A 21,440-nucleotide genomic window follows, 5' to 3' on the forward strand; every position below is an offset into this window, starting at 1 on the left:
GAAAAATAAGAGAACCAGAATAACCAAAGCAATCCTTAGGAAGAAGAGTGAAGCAGGAGGCTCATAATACCAGACCTCAAACTATACTACAGAACTACATAATAAAAACAGCATGGTATTGGCAACAAAATAGACAGGTAGACCAATGGTACAGAAGAGGACACAGAGACAAACTCACACAAATACAGTTATCTCATACTAGATAAAGATGCCAAAAGCATACAATGGAATGTTCACATATTCAAGGGAAATTTATACAAATACAGCAGTGTGCAGGTGCACGTGCCAGTTAACCCAGTGACTTGGGAGGCAGAAGCAGGAGGATCATAGCAAGCCCCTTGGCAACTTCCCAAGTGCCTCAGAAACAGGAAGATCCTGTCATGAAGCATAAAATGAAAATAGGCATGGGAATATTGCTAGATGACAAGTACCTTGAATTGATCTCTAGTTCACTACCCCAACCTACAAGACAGGAACAGAAGGAGAGAAAAAGACATTGACACAAGTGCATGTAGTAGGGACATTTTAAGGAGGAGGGTCTCAAGCCTCAATTCCTATCAGGATAACCTGAAGAACATGCAAAATGTGCAATGCACAGGACCTTCCCCAGGCCTATTAAATCAATGTTGTTCTGGGCAGAAGTCTGGCATTGGAAGTTTTGAACATTCCTCAAGTGATTCCGGTATCAGCCAATTTGGAAAACCACAGGTTTAGGGGCTGTAGTTCCTGATACATTGGTCTATCATGGTGATGTGTTCTGAATTTTTAGTCACAGGGAAAGGTTTTCTCAAGTTCCAAAATTTTGGAGAAGCCTTTCCCTGGCAATCAAAAACACTTTGTTGTATAGCTTATATTCTCCTCTTTCTTGCACAGCAAACCTAAACAGTTAAATACCTCTCAGCTCAGGACTTAGAATTGCTTAAGAATTTTATGTTATTGATTTAAATGCATCATATATTCTTCAGTTTTACCAACAGATGCCTTAAAAATAAGAACCAGAAAGTCACACAAGTGCATATGATAGAAATATTGCAATATCATAATTAAGAGTTAATGAAGACACTTGAGAATGTCATCATGGACATACCAACTTTCTCTGTCTGCCTGTTTCTTGATACGCAGGAGAGCAACTGGTGAAATAGCAGCATTCGTCATTTTTCAGAAAGGTTTTGCACCGTTTAAGCATGGACTTCACCTACGCTACACTATCAATATGTGTCAGCAAATACCCAATCATCAGAATATCTGTTTTCCTTTTCTCTCTGATTTCTTTTGTTTGGGCTGCTTGATAGTTGGTTGGGAAATGAAACAAACTTTGAATTCTGAACAAAAAATTCAATAATGGAGAGGGACAGTATAGCTCATCTCCAGAGTCCAGAAACTCCACAGAGAGAACAAGATTGCAGGTTATGCATTGTGTAAGGGACTAGGACCCTTGAGCATTGAACATGGATTGGCAAGGGTTATCCTAGAAACAGAAGACATGAATCAATGTGGCCTGTTAAAACCACAAGACAGGAAGTCAAAAACAGAAAACAAGTACGTCCCCCAAAACTGGAGAAACTAAGGACCCGAATCTCATGAGGTAGAGCTGTTCAGTGCAGCCACATCCCCCAAATAGACCCTTAAAAAGAAATTTTGGAGAATCACATCTGGGGAAAACAAAATGCCCAAGTTTCAAAATGTAGATTTGTACTCACCAAAGTTCTGTGAATTCCATTACAAGATCTCGAAGTATAGTCATGATTGATGGTAGGATATGGGGAGGTGTCCCAGTGGCTTTCCTGCTCTCATGCCAAGGATTCTATATTGCACATTTAAAACTTCTTTGCCCATGGGATATGAGAATGAATTAGCCCTCACACCAGAAATCTACATTTTCTTCTTTCTCTCTACAGAAAGAAATATGGGACTCTCAAGTTATTATTACCCAAAGACAGACACCCACACTAACACTGAAGTCTACAAGGCACAGGCAGACTGCCATGTGACACAGCTGATGAGGAAGCTAGAGTAAGAAAGACCCTTCAGAGACGACATCGGGGAAAGGAAAGTATGTTTTCATCCAACCTGCAATTGAAACCCAAAATAAACTGGCCTAACTGGATAATTGGCTATTTGTGAATACAAACAAAAACAAGGAAATGGAGTTGCCTGTGAAGGCAGGAAACACTTAGCAGGGTATGACAGAGTATGGATGTGGGAAAGAGAGACCTTCAAACCTTAAAAACCCACCTTCTTGGAAACACCCCAGAACCTCCATCCTCTGACACCATGTGCAACTCCTGTTTTGGCTCCTGCTGCTCCAGCCAGGGCTGTGGCTACTGCCAGCCCAGGTGCTGCCAGACTACCTGCTGCAGAACGACCTGCTGCTGCCCAGCTGCTGTGGCTCCAGCTGCAGCCCCTACTGTGGCAGTTCCTGTGGCTGTGGTGGTTCCAGTGGCTGTGGCTCTTGCTTCTGTCACCCCACCTGCTACCAGACCACCTGCAGTAGGACCTTCTGCTGCCACCCAAGCTGCTGCTAATTTGCATGCTGCCAGCCCACATGTGGACCACCATGCCAGCTGCTGCAGGTTCTGATACTCCAGGCTCTTCCACCATACCTCCAGGAGCTGCCACCCCACTAGTTGCCATACCACCTGCTTCCTCCCAATTTATTCTAGTAGTTCTTGCTGCTGAGTGTTCTGCCCTAGTTCTCCCCTACTTCACAACGAATATTGTTCAGGGAGTCCATCTGTCAGTCCAATCATGTGGGGACAATTGTCAACCTTAATTTCAACTGATTGTCAGATTGAATTCAGTCTCCAAATACATTGCCACTTCCAGCACTAGGTAGCTATCTCTAACCCAAATGGAAACAAGTTTCAATTTTCCATAAAATCTTCCAATGCTCAACTGACCCCCACGAAAATAATTGCTCTCTCTAATATTTTCTCACATTCAGATAATCCTGTATCATAAATAAATTTGAATATTCCTTGCATAGAAACATCAAACATCAACTCTTCTTTTTCTTTCTTGAATTGCCCATCTCTGTCAATTTTTTGGTGGTTCCTCTGTAAAGATTGAGAGTCCATCACAGACAAGTTGAGATGCTTCACCTCTATTTCATAAGCATTCTTCTTTCTAATCCAGGAAGATGGTTTTGAAAGAAAACACCCAAAATTTCCTGCCCGAGGACTTCCTCCAAATGAAGAGCATGCTCTGTGCAGGAGACTTAAGGCCCTGAGAGCAGAGCTCAACTACAGGTAGGGAGCTGGGGGACAAATGCCCAAACTCATTCCTCTTGAGTGAGTCAGTGAACCTCAGCTGCCTCCGGGGTGCTCTGGTCATTTTGTCAATCTCTATGACCTTCCATCTCCATGCTGGATCATTTCAAACTTCCCTATAATCACTGCAGTCCCAACAAATCACTTGCTATCAGGACACTACATCTCAATCTGCTGCAGAAGCCACCTTGACTATGACACCTAAGTTCCTCTTCTCATGTGGTTGACCCTGAGCTTGGTGTTTACATACTATGAGACATTCCATGGTCTGAGAGATGACTCTAGGTTTAACTGTCTATTGATCTCATAAATCCTCTGAACAAGTTGGTGTTTCTTTCCAATGTTTTCAGTTTCTTTTAGAATATTTGTCTTAAATGGCTAATTTTCTGCATCATCATTCCTGAGGGATAAGCAACAATAGTATGTTAGTGATTCTCATCCTTAATAGGTTACAACCCTAGGCCCTGTGTGATGAGGCTGTGGAAAAGGAGGTGCCGCTCTGTGATATGTGTTTCCTGGGATTCTCAAAAGGCAAAACAGGAAACAGGAAATATGGCAGGAAACATTAACAAGAAACACTCTCAGAAGTTCTCTTGGAGGAATTGTGAAGCACTAAGAATAGCAAAAGCAACAGGGACAAATGGGATGTCAGTGAATTCTACCCTTAGTTAACACCTCAGGAAATGTAGAGTGTGAGCGAAAGAACGGCCTTGCCTGTTCTAGAGGCAAGGAGTCTGGAACTTAGCACTTCTACTCATTCATCACTAGCTGGGGGCCACCCAGGGCAGGATGGGAGGTACAGAGAGGGCAGAAAGCCCCAGATGAGGTGACACCTATAGCTGAGTACTATTAAATTCAGAACAGAGCATGCAGTGTGAACCACTGTGCTGTGTACTCTCACTGACCAGAGGACATGGGACATTGAGGTAAAACCTATGTGTGTAGAATCACATCATCCTATCTGCATACCTGTTGCTCTTTTTCAACTCATTCAGGCTGGCTAGTCTCAATAACTAGAAAAGGTTATCCTGGGTGTTAATAGGCTGGACGTCATCTCGTCTAGGTGACTGACCTGTGCAGTCACTTATGTCTCCACCTGAGAATCCCAAACCCTTGATCACAATGTCATTATTGTCTCCTTGATGTTACACTTGCTCACTTGCATTTTCACCTGCATCTAGATAGGCCAGGGGTGTCCCCATGGGTCACCTCATACTAAATACATTTCTACCTGTCCCCTTTGGGCAGCAGCACTGCTACTTGGTCCTGATGATGAGGTAAGTTGGTCACAGGAATAGCTTCTTTCTTCACTCTTAGTTCACTTCCATGAGAAGCCTGAAGTGATAGAGCGACAGGCTTTACTTTCTTTGCAATGGGATCTTTATCACACCCTCTGGAGCCTCTTCCCCTTTTGAGCCAAAACTTCTATTTCCACAGAGCCTAAAGTAATGCAGGAAAAGCATGGAATTCATGAAAAGTATCAGAGGGAATGTAGGTTAGTGAAGCAACTCTTCTTTCCCTGTCTTGCTTGACTGTTTTCTAACTATTGGAGATATAGCATCAAATGGAGGTCATCAACTTAAAGAGAATATGCCTCGCTAAAGGAAAGCACTCCATCCTCACAGGTTGTCAGCTTCAAGCTGGCCCCTCAGCTTCCGTGTCAAGAGGTGCTGGCATCACACTGGTTGATCCACTGTGAATAGGGCTGAATAAAGTAAGAAAAGCAGATCCCATAATGATGTATCCATTGCCCCAAATCCTTTGATATATATGTGGGTCTGTTGACCACAGGTGTACTTCTTGGGTCTTCTGTGGTACTAGATCAAATGCTCTTGAGGTCCCATTATTATTGCTGACAGAGGTAATGCAAGTGAAAGACTTTAAAATGGAAAAAAATAAATAAATAAACAAACAAATAAATAAATAAATAATTTTACCCTGACTACATATCAACAGTAGGCAGAAATAAGTGACTGTCTGAGGCCCTCAAGGACTGGTACCTTAATAGGGCCTTTGTGTTGAACTCTCACTATATGGTCAGGTATTCAGCAGAGGATGCCCTGGTATTTTTTAGTTGGAACTTGAACTTGATTATTTGAATAATGTTCTCTTTTCTGTCAAAAAGTTAAACCTGTAGTCTGAGTATTCTAATGTGTAACAAAAATATGTTTGCTGTAATCCAAAGCAGGCTATTGAAATGTAGCCATTTTGAGGCCCCCACCCTATCTCCTTTAATGACCAAATTAGAATAGGAGACCCAGACATAAGTACAGTCCATCCCCTTTCCCTCCACAATTTTCAATTTGTTAATCCCATAGATTGTAACCCCAAACTCCTCCTTTCAGGGTAAGGGACAGTGCTACATTAGGGATAAAAACCTGGGCAGACTTCTTGCCCCGTGTGCTTGCTTGCCAGATTTTTTGGTAGCACACCCTTTTGCAGAAGTAAAATTTGCCTGACCAAGTAACTTTTGAGTGCATGTCAGTTTTCTTGCAGCACCTCGATATTTCTCAGGTTATTAATGTGGCAGTCTTGAGAATATTTGTGAACTGTGTCTCCCATCATTGGCACATAAGGATCTTCATGTTTATTTTTCATCCCATCTGACTAACCTGATGTCATCGATATCGAGGATCATGGCGATGGTCTGGGCATGCCCAGAATGTTGATATCCTTCTGGAATACATCATGACTTACAGCAGGGGACTCACATAACTGGGGATGAAGACAGTGAATTGATACTACTGTTGGTTCCATGTTTGGATTCAATTCTGTCTGCCTCTCTTTCCTCGTTTTTTATGTACCAAATCTACTTTTTTATTTGTTCTAATTAGTTATACATGACTGTAGAATGCATTTTCACACACTGTACATAAATGGAGCACAACTTCTTCCTCTGGCTGAACATGGTGCAGAGTCACACCAGTAGTGCAAACATACATGTATATAGGGTAATAATTTCCATCTCATTCCGCCATACTTCCCATCCCCACATCCTCTCCCCTCCCTTCACTCCCTTCAGCATGATCCAAAGTCTTCCTCCCATTATGGATTAGCATAATCCATAATCAGAGAAAACATTTGGCCTTTGATTTTTTGAGTTTGGCTTATTTTGTTTAGCATGATATTCTCCCACTCCATCCATTTACCTGCAAATGCCATAATTCCATTCTTCTTTAAGGCTGAGTAATAGTTCATTGCGTATATGCACCACATTTTTTTTATCCATTCTTCTGTTGACAGACATGTAGATTGGAATTTTAAAGTTTCCCTTGGCCAGTTCATTTTCCACACATCCCAAACCAGACAATGTGCTTGTTTATCTACCCATATATCTATACCCTTTGTACCAGCTACAGTTGGATCATTGGATTGCTAGGACTTGTGACCATTGGTTATCATTATTTATGATCCATTTGTGTTCATGCAGTCTGAACTAGTCAATTCTCTGTAAATAGAATGAGATTCCAGTCATACTTATGACTTCATTTCTTACGTCTTTGAAAGTGGTGCATCTCTCTGAGGTTCATTTACGTACTGTCTTGCCTGAGGAAGGATTGGGCAATTCCAGGGGCCTTATTTTGACTTTTTCTATGATAAAATTCCTATTCCATAGCTGGATTTTACCTTTGTGAGATGTACTACCATAACATGAACAGGCTTCACACAGACATAACTTAGTTCCTGTATGGGGACTGCAAATATCAGTACTTTGCTTTTGTAACTGTAATGAAGAGGTCTTGTAAAATTCCCTGAATTTATGAACAAACCTCCAGTGAGGAAGGAAGGAAGGAAAGTCATCAAAATGACTTTCTACTGTCTTATTTATTCTTCTTTCTTGCTAAGCAAATCCAGCGAAATATCTCTCTGTTCAGGATTTAAAATTGTTTGAATATTTTGTTATTTTTATAAGTATATAATATTCTCCAATTTTACCAACACATGCCTTGAAAGTAAAACCAATAAGTCAGATGTTTGCCACACAAGCTAAAGTGATGGAGATGATATAATTAAATCTTTGGGTTGTTATTTTTTTTATTTGTTCTAATTAGTTGTAATTAAATCTTGAAGAAGACACTCAAGGATGCCATCATAGACAGAACAACTAGTCTCTGCCTGTTTCTTGACCCACAGAAGACCAACTGATGGATTGGTAGAATTCCACATTTTAGCTACAGTAATCACATAGCTTTATGTGTAGGCAGTTTTGTACCCATTAAACTTCTCTTCTATCCACACTATGATCATGCATTCGATGACATCCATTGAACTAGATAAGTATTTTTTTCTTTCTGATTTTCTGTGTGTGCGTGTGTGTGTGTGTGTGTGTGTGTGTGTGTGTAATAAAATCCAAAAAATAAAATCCAGTCAATGACCTCAAAATGAATAATGAGAAAAGAGAGTATATGGCACGTTTAAGGACAAGCAACCCAACGCAGAGAACCAGCAGGCAGAGGGGGCTTTGTATAAGGGGCAGTGGGCCTCAGGCAACTGTGTGCAGTCGTTAAGTGAGTCCTGGAAACAGGAGACATGAGTCAATATGGTCTGTTCAAACCACAGACACAGGAAAAGAAACACTTCACCCACAAGTGAAGAGCTGAGGAACTTGAATCCCCTGGTGTAGATGATATCTGAAGTCAACTTCATCCCAAAGAGTCTAAAAATACATTTTTTTCTGGTCATCAAATCTTTAAGAATCACTACTAGTGTTCAAACTCACAAAACTTCTGTGTATATTGGGAACGATGTAGAAGGGACTTCCTGACTGACATGAGGGGGACATATGTCCAAGTGGCCTTTGTATTTTCATGCCAGGGTTTCTGTGTTGCACATTGAAAACTTCTTTGCCCACCAAGGGCCAGAATGACTGAGACAGTGGATGAAAAGCCAGCTTTGTATCTTTGTATCCACAAAAAGAAAAATGGGAGTCATTATCATCCAATGACTGACATGATATTCTATGCACACTGACACTCAGTTCCAGAGTACAGATGCAGAATGTAAAGAAGTGACATCTCTTTTTGAGGAAGAGAGAGCAAGAAAGAAACATCCTAGATGATTCAGGAAGAGCTGAAGGATGAATTTTAACGCATGAGGAAAAGGGAATCATATTTTCCATCCAAACTGAAAAATAAACAGGCCTAATTTGATAATTGCCTATTAACTACTATAAACAATAGTAAAAACAAGGATGTTGTATGTGAAGACACAAACCACTTGGTAGAGTATAAAAGGAGATGCGGGATCAACAGATTCCCAAACCTTCCAAACCCATCTTCCTGGAAGCATCCCCAGAACCTCCAGCCTCTGACACTATGTGCAATTCCTGTTGTGGATCCGGCTGCTCCGGCCAGGGCTGTGGCTGCTGCCAGCCCAGGTGCTGCCAGACCACCTGTTGCAGGACCACCTGCTGCCGTCCCAGCTGCTGTGGCTCCTGCTGCTGTAGCCCCTGCTGTGGTGGCTCCAGTGGCTGTGGTGGCTCCAGTGGCTGTGGTGGCTCCAGTGGCTGTGGTGGCTCCTGTGGCTGTGGAGGCTCTAGTGGCTGTGGCTCCTGCTGCTGTCGCCCCACCTGCTGCCAGACCACCTGCTGCAGGACCACCTGCTGTCGCCCCAGCTGCTGTGGCTCCTGCTGCTGTAGCCCCTGCTGTGGTGGCTCCAGTGGCTGTGGTGGCTCCAGTGGCTGTGGTGGCTCCTGTGGCTGTGGAGGCTCTAGTGGCTGTGGCTCCTGCTGCTGTCGCCCCACCTGCTGCCAGACCACCTGCTGCAGGACCACCTGCTGTCGCCCCAGCTGCTGTGGCTCCTGCTGCTGTAGCCCCTGCTGTGGTGGCTCCAGTGGCTGTGGTGACTCCAGTGGCTGTGGTGGCTCCTGTGGCTGTGGAGGTTCTAGTGGCTGTGGCTCCTGCTGCTGTCGCCCCACCTGCTGCCAGACCACCTGCTGCAGGACCACCTGCTATCGCCCCAGCTGCTGTGGCTCCTGCTGCTGTAGCCCTTGCTGTGGTGGCTCCAGTGGCTGTGGTGGCTCCAGTGGCTGTGGTGGCTCCAGTGGCTGTGGTGGGTGCAGTGGCTGTGGCTCCTGCTGCTGTCACCCCACCTGCCTCCAGACCACCTGCTGTAGGACCACTTGCTGCCACCCCTGCTGCTGTGTGTCCAGCTGCTGCCGCCCAAGCTGCTGCTGCTAGGCTCTGTGTTGCCAGCCCACCTGCTGCTAGCTCACCCACCACTTCATTCCTATCCTCCTGCTCTGCTGCTCTTGCTGCTCAGCACCCTCCCCTGTCCTCCCCTCTTGCTCAACAACCAGCGTAATTGATGGAGTCCATATCAGGGTCCAGTCAGCACAGGCCAATTACAAACCTTCATTCCAATTGATGGTTTGATGGAATTTGGCCTCCAAATGGATAGGCCCTCCTCCAGCATATTTACATCTTTCACCCAAATCAAAAGTAGTTGTGTTTTCTCTGAATATTTCATTTCTCATGTTACCACCATGGAACCAATTGCTCTGTGCTATATATATCCTTAAGTGAGTAGATTTCTACACCTTAAATAAATATAAATTAGACTGGCATACAAACATATTGCTATTGTGTCTCTTTATTTCTCCTTGTTGAATTTTTGTCCTTTTCTGTCACTCTTTTTGGTAGTTCGGCTATAGACATAGAGAGATCATAGCATCTAATTTGAAGTGCTCCATCTCTACTCAATGAATACATCACATTCTAATGCAGGCGGATAATTTGGTGATCAAGCACTTGGAACTGTCTGCCTGAGGACTTTCTCTGGATAAAGAGCAAGTTCTCAGCAGGAGGGTTCAAGGCTCCTGGAATAGAGTTCAACCAATGAATGGGGATTGGTGCACAGATGCCTCTGGGTGAGTCTTTCATTTGACCAGAGATCTTCATTGGGATAGGAGCGTGAATACTGCCAGGATGTTCTGTTCATTTTATGACTCCCTAACCTCCCCTCTCCGTGCCTTGGAACATTTTTTATTTTCCCTACAGTGTTTTAGGGATAATTTTTTTCAAAAAAAACTATTGGTTCCCAAATTTCTGTCTATGTCTGTCTACAGGGTACCCAGACTAGGTGTCTTCTGTTCTTACTCTCAGTGTGGGTGCTCCTGAACAAATTTTGATGTGTTATGGATTGTCGGCTTATTATCATGGTCAATTCTTGGTTTTATTTTCTACCAATCTCATAAATCCTCCCAGTAGATGTTTCTAACCAATTTTTTCTCAGTATCTTGAACAGTAGTTGTCTTAAATGTTTTCTTTTTCCACATTATTGCATCTGAGGTATATGCAAAATAACACTTGCTAACTCTTTCAAGGAGTTACCACCCTAGGCTCTGTGGGATGATGCTGGGTATTAGGAAGTGTCACCCTGTGATCTGTGTGTTCATCAGTGTTCACGACAAACAGAACCTGAAATGTTTTTTTTTAAGGAAATATGAATGGATAATAGCTCTCAAGAGAAATCTGAAAGGACTTGTGAGAGACAAGTCAGACTACCTCATGTAACACTCTCTGTGATTTCTACTCACTCTGATTTTCCTAGGAACTCTAAACTCTGGGAGGGAGCATTTCTCTGCTTCTCCAAAAGGTGAGGTGACTGGACCTTAGCACTTCTACTCAGTTGCACTAGCTGTGGGTGACCCTAGGGAAGGAGGTTAGGTACAGATGAGGCAGAATGTTCCAGAGGAAGTGGCAACTATATTGGAGACAAGGGCTGGTGATCAGTATGAGCCAGATGTGTTGCACACACAACTAGCTTGTTGTGGAGGATATAAAGGTGAAAGGTCTGTGAGTAGGGAATCACATGGTCCATTCCATCCACCCATTTGTCTGACAATGTTTTCCTAACTTGTTAGACAACATTGCTTGAGAAAGTTGCCTTACGAGTGTTAGTAGGCTGGATTTCGGCTGATCTAGTGGGCCTGACTAGAAAAGTCACTTGGGTCTCACCCTCAGAGTTCTGAGCCCTCTTGGCCTGTAATTGTTCTGTTTGTCCATTTGTAGTTCCAACTGGAAGAAAAATTCCAGGGATAACCCCTGAGTTCTCAAATGTGCGAAATATGTTCCTTTTCACCTGATCATATAGCACTGATGCTGCTTTCTCCTGATAATGAGGTCAGTTACCAGTGGGGATAGCTTCCTTCGTAGCCTGAGTGTCCACTGGCATAGTTTGCCATAGTGACAGTCATTGCTTTCATTGCAATGGAACTCAAGCTGTGTCCTTCAGAATCTCCTCATTTCTGAAGCCAGGGCATCTACTTCCATAAAGCCTAAATTTATATAGTAAAGAAGTCCAGATTTCCTGTTAAGGATCCCTTGGTACATAAGTTAATGAGACACGTTGACATCCGATGATTTTCTTTTCTGTATTAGTGTATTCTAACTCTGGGAGACTTAGCTCCACATCATGGTCCTTGGTTCATGTGTTCCCTGCACCGTGAGGAGTAGTGCTCCATCCTCGCAGGGGCCATCACCAAGCTGACACCTCTGTCTTGGTTAAAGAGGTTTTGATATCATCCTACTCATTCAAATCTTTCTGGATGGTGAGGAATAACACAGAATGTAGGAACAGTGAATTCCCGTGGTCATATTGAATCATCTTACAGCTTTTGCCATACATTCGGTTTATTATTCCCAGTTGCAGTGACTTACGACACCATGGTGCTATATCAAATGCTTTTGAGCCCCAAAATGCTGCCTGAGGCTCTGCAGTCTGAAAAGGCAGACACTTACCTGGAATAAATGCCAACTCCAGTTAGGAATTAATAACTGGCTGATGTCCTCTGGCATGGTACCTAACTAGGACCTCTGTGTTGGACTCTTGATGGATAGTGTTTTAGTCAACTTTTTCATTGTTCTGACCAAGACATGACAAGAACAAATTTAGAGGAGAAAAGGTTTATTTGGCCATCAGGGATTCAAAGATCTCAATCCATAGATGACTGACTCTGTTGCTCTGGGCCTAAGATGAGGCCCAACACCATGCAAGAATGGTATCGAGGAGCCAAGCACATCAGGACATAGCAATGAAGAAGCAGAGAGATGGTTCCACTCACCAGGACAAAAAGTCAACCCCCAAATCATGGGCTTTTCCTCTGTTGCTTCTATTCTAATCCATTCATCTTCATTCCTGTTTCGGTGCCAACACCATGCTATTTTTCTAACTACAGCTCTGTAGTATTATTTGAGGTCCAATATTGACACATTGTTGGTTTGCTGTTTTCATTTGAATATTCTGAATCACTTATTGTTCTTAATGAATTTCATAATGGCTTTTATTTGGTTTGTGAAAAATGTCATTGGAATTTGATGGAAATTTCACTGAATCTCTATACCACTTTTGGTACTATGGCCAATTGGACAATATTTATATATTTATTCTGCTTATGCTAGAAAAAGGGAGGGCTTTCCATATACTAAGGTCTGCTTGAATTCTTTCTTTAGTGTACTATAGTCTTCATTGTTCAGGTCCTTCATTACTTTGAATAGATTGATTCCTATTATTTGATTTCTTTTATTGAGGCCATTGTGAATGGAATATTTTTCTTTTCAGCAGATTGATCATTTGAATAGAGGAACACGGTTCATTTACAAGTGTTGATCTTGTATCCTACTACATTGTTAATTCAATTATGACTCTAGAAGTCTTCAGGTGGAGTTTCTATTGTTCTTCTAAATACAGGATCATGTTGTCAGCAAATAGAATTTGAGTTCTTCCAATCCTTTAAATTCTTTCCAGTAACTTGTGAAAGTGGGCATCCTTGCCTTATTCCTGTTTTTATAGGAAGTGCTTTCAATTTTTCTGTATTCAGTGTGATGTTGGTCCTGGACCTGTCATATTAGGCCTTCACAATATTAAAGTAAGTTCCTTCTATCCCTAGTTTTTCTTCCTTGGGGTAGGAGGGGTTAGGGTTAGGGTTAGGTTTAGGGTTAGGGATAAGGAGGGTGGTAAGAATGGAGGAAGGAAGAACTGTATAGAGGGAAAAGAGGGGTGGGAGGGGTGGGGGGAAGGGAAAAAATAACAGAAAGAATCAAACAACATTGCCCTACGTAAATTTATGATTACACAAATGGTATGCTTTTACTCCATGTACAAATAGAGAAACAACATGTATCCCATTTGTTTAAATAATTTAAAAAAAAACATGAATGGGTGCTGTAATTTTCTAATTATTTTTCTGCATCTATCAAGATAATCATGTGATTCTCATCCTTAAGAACATTTATGTGAGGAATTACATTGATTGATATCTGTACATTGAACCAAACTAGCATCTCTGGGAAGAAACCCAACTGACCATGGAGAACTCTCTTTTAAATGAATTTTTGGATGTGGTCTTCCTGTGTTTTTTATTAAGAACTTTTGATATTATATTCATCAAGGATATTTGCCTGAAGATATATTTCCCTGATGTGTCTTACTCTGTTGCCTCAGAGTAATACTGGCTTCATAGAATGAGTTTGGCAGTGTTCCCTCCTTTTCTATTTCAGGCAATAGTATAAGGAGGATTGGTATTAGTTCTCCTTAAAACGTCTGGTAGAAAGTGCCAGAAGATGGTAGAATTCTGGTAAAGATTCCAGTAAAAATTGTCTGTTTTGGGCTGAGTTTGAATGATTTTGATAACTCCTTCAAATTCCTTTCTTGTATTGATCTGTTTAAGTTTTACACATCTTTGTGGTTCAATTTGGGTAGGCATTTGTCAATATCTTTCTTTTTTGGAGGTAATAACACTTTATTTTTAATTTATTTATTTTGATTCATTGTAAACAAATGGGGTACAACTTGTTTCTCTGGTTGTACATGAAGTAGAGTCATATAATTTGTGTAATCATACATTTACATAGGGCAACGATGTCTGACTCCTTCTGTTATTTTGCCTTCCCCCCACCCCTCTTTTACCTCTATATAATCCATCTATATAATTCCTCCATTCTTCCCTCCCTCCCACCCCCCATTATGTATGATCATCCGTTTATCAGCGAGATCATTCATCTTTGGTTTTGGGGGATTGGCTTATCTCATTTAGCATGATGTTCTCCAACTTCATCCATTTGCCTGGAAATGCCATAATTTTATTATTCTTTATGTCTCAGTAATATTCCATTGTGTATATATACCGACCATAGTTTCTTTATCCATTCATCTGTTGAAAGGTATCTAGGTTAGTTTCACAATCTGGCTATTGTGAATTGAGCAGCTATGAACATTGATGTGGCTGCATCACTGTAGTATGATGATTTTATGTCCTTTGGGTATAGACCAAGGAGTGGGATAGCTGGGTCAAATGGTGGTTCCTTTCCAAGTTTTCTAAGGAATCTCCACACTGCTTTCCAGAGTGGCTGCACTAATTTGCAGTCCCACCAGCAATGTATGAGTGTACCTTTTTCCCCACATCCTCACCAATATCTATTGTTGCCTGTATTCTTGAAATCACCATTCTAATTGGGGTGAGATGGAATTGTAGGGTAGTGTTCATTTGCATTTCTCTTACTACTAGAGATGTTGAACAATTTTTCATATATCTGCTGATTGTTTGCACATCTTCTTCTATGAAGTGTCTGTTCATTTCCTTAGCCCATTTGTTGATTGGGTTATTTGAAGTCTTGGTGTAAAGTTTTTTTGAGTTGTTTATAGGTTCTGGAGATTAGTGCTCTATCTGAAGTATGTGTAGCAAAGATTTTCTCCCACTCTGTAGGCTCTCTCTTCACATTGAGGATAGTTTCCTTTGCTGAGAAGAAGCTTTATAGTTTGAATTTATCCAAATTATTGATTCCTGCTTTTATTTCTTGTGCTTTGAGAGTCATGCTAAGGAAGTCTGATCCTAATCCAATACGATGAAGATTTGGAGCAACTTTTTCTTCTATAAGGTGCAGGGTCTCTGGTCTGATTCTGAGGTCCTTGATCCATTTTGAGTTGAGTTTTGGGCAGGTGACAGAAAGGGGCTTAATTTCATTCTGTTTTCAAACTGGATTTCCAGTTTTCCCAGCACCATTTGTTGAATAGGCTATCTTTTCTCCATAGTATGTTTTTGGCCCCTTTGTATAGTGTGAGAAAACTGAATTTGTTTGGGTTTGTCTCTGTGTCCTCTATTCTGTACCATTGATCTACTTGTCTATTTTGGTGCCAATACCATGCCATTTTTGTTACTATTGCTCTGTAGTGTAGTCAAATTTCTGCTATTGCGATATCCCCTGCTTCATTCTTCCTGCTAAGGATTGCTTTAGTTATTCTGGGTCTCTTATCTTCCAAAGGAATTTCATGATTTCTTGCTCTATTTCTGTGAGGTATGTCATTGGAATTTTAATTGGAATTGCATTGAATCTGTATTGCACTTTTGGTAGTATGGCCATTTTGACAATATTAATTCTGCCTATCTAAGAACATGGGAGATCTTTCCATCTTCTAAAGATTTTCTTTAATTTCTTTCTTTAGTGTTATGCAGTTCTCATTGTAGAGGACTTTCACCTCTTTTGTTAGATTTATTCCCAAATATTTTATTTTTTTTTTTTGAATGGGGTAGTTTTCCTGATTGTTCTTTCCAAAGATTCATCACTTATATATGAAAATGCATTAGATTTATGTGCATTGATCTTATATCCCGCTACTTTACTGAATTCACTTATGAGTTCTAAAAGTTTTCTGGTGGAATTTCCTGGTTCCTCTAAGTATATAATCATATCATCAGCAAATAGGGATAGTTTGAGTTCTTCTTTTCCAATTCATGTCCCTTTAATTTCTTTGGTCTGTCTAATTGCTCTGGTTAGAGTTTCAAGGATGATGTTAAATAGAAGTGGTGAAAGAGGGCATCCCTTCCTTGTTCCAGTTTTTAGGGGGAATGCTTTCAGTTTTTCTCCATTTAGAATGATATTCGCCATGGGCTTAGCATAGATAGACTTTACAATGTTGAGAAATATTCCTACTATCCCTTTTTTTCTAGTGTTTTGAGAATGACGAGGTGCTGTATTTTATCAAATGCTTTTTCTGAATCTATTGAAATAACCATGTGATTATTGACTTTAAGTCTGCTGATATGGTGAATTACACTTATTGATTTCCGGATGTTGAACCAACCTTGCATCCCTGGGATAAAACCCACTTAATTTTGGTGTACTAACTTTTTAATATGTTTTTGTATGTGATTTGCTAAAATTTTGTTGAGAAGTTTTGCATCTATGTTCTTTAGGGATATTGGTCTAAAATTTTCTTTCCTCGATATGTTTGTGTCTGATTTAGGTATCAGGGTGATATTAGCTTCATAGAATGAGTTTGGAAGGGTTCTCTCCCCTTCTATGTCATGGAATACGTTGAAGAGTATTGGAGTGAACTTTTCTTTAAAGGTTTTGTAGAACTCAGCTAAGAATCCATCTGGTCCCGGACTTTTCTTTCTTGGTAGGCTTTTGATGACTTCTTCTATTTCATTACTTGATATTTGTCTATTTAAATTGTATATGTCCTTCTGGTTCAGTTTGGTTGAATCGTAAGTCTCTAGAAACCTGTTGATGTCTTCAAGATTTTCTATTTTTTTTAGTATAGATATTCAAAATAGCTTCTAATTATGTTTTGTATTTCAATAGTGTCTGTCATGATATTTCCTTGTTCATTCTGAATTTTAGTAATTTGAGTTTTTTCTCTCCTTCTCTGTGTTAGTGTGGCTAAGGGTTTATCAATTTTATTTATTTTTTTCAAGGAGCCAACTTTTTAATTTGTCAATTTTTTCCTTGTTTCTTTTGTTTCAAGTTCATTGATTTCAGATCTGATTTTAACTATTTTCTGTCTTCTACTACTTTTGATGTTTATCTGTTTTTCTTTCTGTAGGGCTTTGAGCTATAGTTAGGTCATTTATTTGTTGATTTTTGCTTCTTTTATTGAATGAACTCCATGAAATAAATTTTCCTCTAAATACTGCTTTCATAGTGTCCCAGAGATTTTGATATGGTGTATCTTTGTTCTCATTTACCTCTAAGAATTTTTTTATTTTCCCCCTGATGTCTTCTGTTATCCATTCATTATTCAATAGCATATTATTTAATCTCCAGGTGTTGGAGTAGTTTCTGTTTTTTATTTTGTCATTTATTTCTAATTTCATTCCATTTTGATCTGATAGAATACAAGGTAGTATTTCTATCATTTTGTAATTGCCAGCAGTAGCTTTGTGGCATAATATACGGTCTATTTTAGAGAAGGCATCATGTGCTGCTGAGAAGAAAGTGTATTCGCTCATTGTTAGATGGAATATTCTATATATGTCCATTAAGTCTACATTATTGTGTTATTGAGATCTATGGATTCTTTGTTCAATTTTTGTTTGGTAGATCTGTGCAGTGGTTACAGAGGTGTGTTAAAATAACCTAGCATTATTGTGATGTGGTGTATTTGGTTCCTGGAATTGAGAAGGATTTGTTTGATGTACATGGGTGAGGGACTGTTTGGGGCGTAAATATTTATGATTGTTATGTCTTGCTGATTTATGGTTCCCTTAAGCAATATGAAATGTTCTTCTTTATCCCTTCTGACTAAGTTTGGCTTAAAGTCCACATTATCTGATATGAGGATGGTTACCCTGGCTTTTTTGTTGAGTCCATGTACATGGTATTTTTTTTCCCCCATCCTTTCATTTTAGTCTGTGGGTATCTCTTTCTATGAAATGAGTTTCTTGAAGGCAGCATATTATTGGGTCTTTCTTTTTAATCCAATCTGCCAGTCTGTGTTGATGAGTTCAGGCCATTAACATTCAGGGTTATTATTGAGGTATGATCTGTATTCCTGGTCATTTTGGCTTATTTTTCTTTTTTTAACATGACATGGTTTCTCCTTTATTTGGCTATTCCTTTAGGGTAGTTCCTCCCTTTGCTGATTTACATTGTTGATTTTCACCTCTTCCTCATGGAATATTTTTCTGAGAATATTCTATAGTGCCTGCTTTCTATTTGTAAATTCTTTTACCTTTTTTTTTTATTCTGGAAGGATTTTATTTCATTGTCAAATGTGAAAGTAGGTTTTGCTGGGTATAAGATTCATGGTTGGCATCCATTTTCTTTCAGAGCCTGAAAAATGCAGTTCCACGCCCTTCTAGCTTTGAGGGTCTGGGTTGAAAAATCTGCTGATATGCATATTGTTTTCCCCCTGAATATAATTTGAATTTTTTCTCTCACAGCCTTTAAAATTCTATCTTTATTTTGTATGTTAGGTATTTTCATAATAATGTGCCTTGGTTGTGGGTCTGCTGTAATTTTGTCCATTTCATGTCCTATATACCTCTTGTATTTCATTTTCCATTTCAGTCTTCAGATTTGGGAAATTTTCTGATATTATCTCATTGAATATATTGTTCATTCCTTTGGTTTGTTTCTCTGTGTCTTCCTCTGTCCCAATAATTCTTAAATTTGGCCTTTGCATGATATCCCATAATTCTTACAGATTCTGTTCATGATTTCTTACCATCTTTACTGTTTGGTCAACTTGTTTTCAAGATTAAATATTTTGTCTTCAATATCTGAGGTTCTGTCTTCCAGGTGTTCTATCCTATTGGTTATGCTTTCTATGGAGTTTTTAACTTGGTTTATTGTTTCCTTCATTTCAAGGATTTCTGTTTGGCTTTTTTTTTCAGTATCTCTAACTCTTTATTGAAGTAATCTTTTACTTCCTGTATTTGCTCTTTTAACTGTTGATTGGTGTGATCATTTAATGCCTGCATTTGCTCTTTCATCTCCTCGTTTGCTTCCCTGATTGTTTTAATTATGTACATTCTGAACTCCCTTTCTGACATTTCTTCTGCCATGCTGTCATTGGATTTTAATGATGTAGCATCCCGGTTTGTTTGGGACATTTTCTTCCCTTGTTTTCTCATATTGCTCAGGTATCTTCCCCTCTAGGAGTGAAAATCTGAGATATTGCACTTTCCCCTCTATTGACTTGCCCCTGCAGATTTCCAATAGCTCACCTCCTAGTCTTCAGTAGCCTGAAGTCTTGGAGGAACTTGATAACACAGTGATCCCAGTGATCCACAAAGAATGCTGCCCCTCTAGGGATCGTGGCCTCCAGGTGGGGTATATTCCCTGCTCATTGGCAGAGCCACCTCCATGTGTTGACTGATGGTCAGCCAAAGGGGTACTAGACTGTGGGCTGGGGCTCGACTGGTCTGGGCCTGGGTCTCTAGTTCTACCTCTCCAGCCAGGCAATCTCACCCGGTGACTCTGCTCCACATAGTTCTTGGCTGTGCGGTTCTACTGCCCCAGTGGGGAGTCTCACCTGGTGGGGAAGTCTCACCTGGCAGCTCTGAGCTGGTCCTGAGTCTCTCAATATTTCTTCTTCTTGAATCCTGAGTCCTGGAGCAACATGGAATTCAGTCACCGTCTAGTCCTCCATCTTGGGTAGTGTGTCTATATCTTTAAGATTTTCTAGCTTATTTCAGTATAAATTACCAAAATACTTTCTGATGATCCTTTGGATTTCAATAGTGTCTGTGGTGGTCTTTACTTTTTCACCTTGAATTTTGTTAATTTGAGCATTTCTTTCTTTCTTTTAACTACTTTGGCTGTGAATTTATCAATCTTGTCCAATCTTTCAAATAGACAATGCCCTACTTCAGCCATGTTTTACATTTTTTAAAAATCTTAATTTCATTGATTCAGGCTCTGATTTTAATTCTTTTTTTCTGTTCATTTTGGTGTTGTTTCTTGTTTTTCTAGGGCCATGAGATGTAATATTAGAACATTTATTTGTCATATTTATTTTCTTTGATACATGAACTCAATGCTGTATGCTTTCCTTGTAGAACTAGCTTCTTATGGTCTCAGATATGTTCATGTTCTATCACTATTCTCATGTACTTCTAAGAATTGTTAAAATTTCTCCCCTGATTTCTGCTTCTATTCATTCATTATTAAAAGTAAAACAAAATGGGAAAAGGATGCATACCAAAAAAAGGTATTATTTAATCTCCAGGTATTAAAGTGTTTTCTGTTTTTTATTTCATCATTGATTTCTAATTTTATTTCATTATAATCTCATAGGATTCAAGGTATTTTCAACATTTTTTTGAATTTGCTAATATTGTTAATGGCTTTGTGACCTAGAATATGGTTTATTTCAGAAAATGTTCCATGTACTGCTCAGAAAAAAGTGAATTCATACATTGGTGGATGAAATAATCCAGAGATGTCTTTTAGGTCCATGTTACTAATTGCATTGTCTACTTCTGTGGAACATTTACTTAGTTTTTTTTTTTCTTAAAGATCTAGCCAGTATTGGGAGAGGTGTGCTAAAGTCACCCAGGATTATTGTACTATGATCTCAAAATGGAGAGATTGAAGACTTTGTCCTTTGCCAAGGAAGTTATCAGATGACTGAGGCTGTTTATGACTCAGTATTTCAGCTTATATTAATACAAATTGAGGCACAATATGGTGATATGTGAAATCTGAAAAAGCATATTTGTCCTATTTTATAATTTGCAGGTACCCAAGAGATCATGAATTGTGATTCTTTATGCAATGCCACTGTAAACCTAGGTCTGACCTCTGTTCTCATTACCTATGTTGAAAATTAGGACTACTATGATTCTCGTGATTCACAGTAAACATATATGAAGTGTTTGCAGGTGCTGAATTAACAAAGTTAACAAAAACTGAACCATGACTTCAAGAGAAAATACTGGGTTAGGCTGCTGTGAGCCTCTGGTCATAACATTTTCACTGATCAGTCAAATCCCAAATTTGTTTTGCTTGTGTTCTTTCTTCTTATTTAATGTGTATCAATGGTTTACATCACTGAACTCAAGGCCATCTACACTCTAATGTGTGCCTGAGTGAAGTTTGTTTGACACACATATTATCTCTGCAATGCACATTACAGACTGCTTGTGCTTAAGAACACTGGCAGCAATTCAGCAAGAACCATTTTGAATAGAGAAATAACCTAACAAAAAACATGAGAATGTGGCAAGCAGGGTACTGGAGAGATAGTGAGAAGCACCCCTGTTAACAGAGAGCTGAAACAAGAAAAGCAGAGCATCACTTGTTGATCTTCAACTGGAAACTGCAGTGTGTGTGCTGGGGGTTCACAATCTTCTACAGAAAAAGAAGTTACAGACTGAAGACTTCCAGATCACTCTCGCCATTCCTCATGTCATCCTGACTCATCATTATTGAAACATGAAGGCTA

At 39.9% G+C, this 21,440-nt stretch overlaps 2 protein-coding genes across 9 annotated transcripts in view; both read left to right on the plus strand.

Annotated features, from left to right (window-relative positions):
* LOC306657133 (uncharacterized protein) overlaps positions 1–21,440 on the plus strand; it is a gene marked incomplete at both ends in the record, with an annotated part of 516,259 nt that overhangs the window by 191,964 nt on the left and 302,855 nt on the right. The gene's annotated exons all lie outside the window — the stretch shown is intronic.
* Positions 8,507–9,448, plus strand: LOC306657428 (uncharacterized protein; the record flags this gene model as incomplete). The annotated part of the gene is made up of 1 exon (XM_079133404.1): positions 8,507–9,448. The coding sequence occupies one exon, from the start codon at positions 8,507–8,509 to the stop codon at positions 9,446–9,448; it is 942 nt and encodes a 313-aa protein (XP_078989530.1).

This window comes from Sciurus vulgaris (assembly GCF_902686455.1).
Source record: "Sciurus vulgaris genome assembly, chromosome: 3".
Lineage (NCBI taxonomy): Eukaryota > Metazoa > Chordata > Mammalia > Rodentia > Sciuridae > Sciurus > Sciurus vulgaris.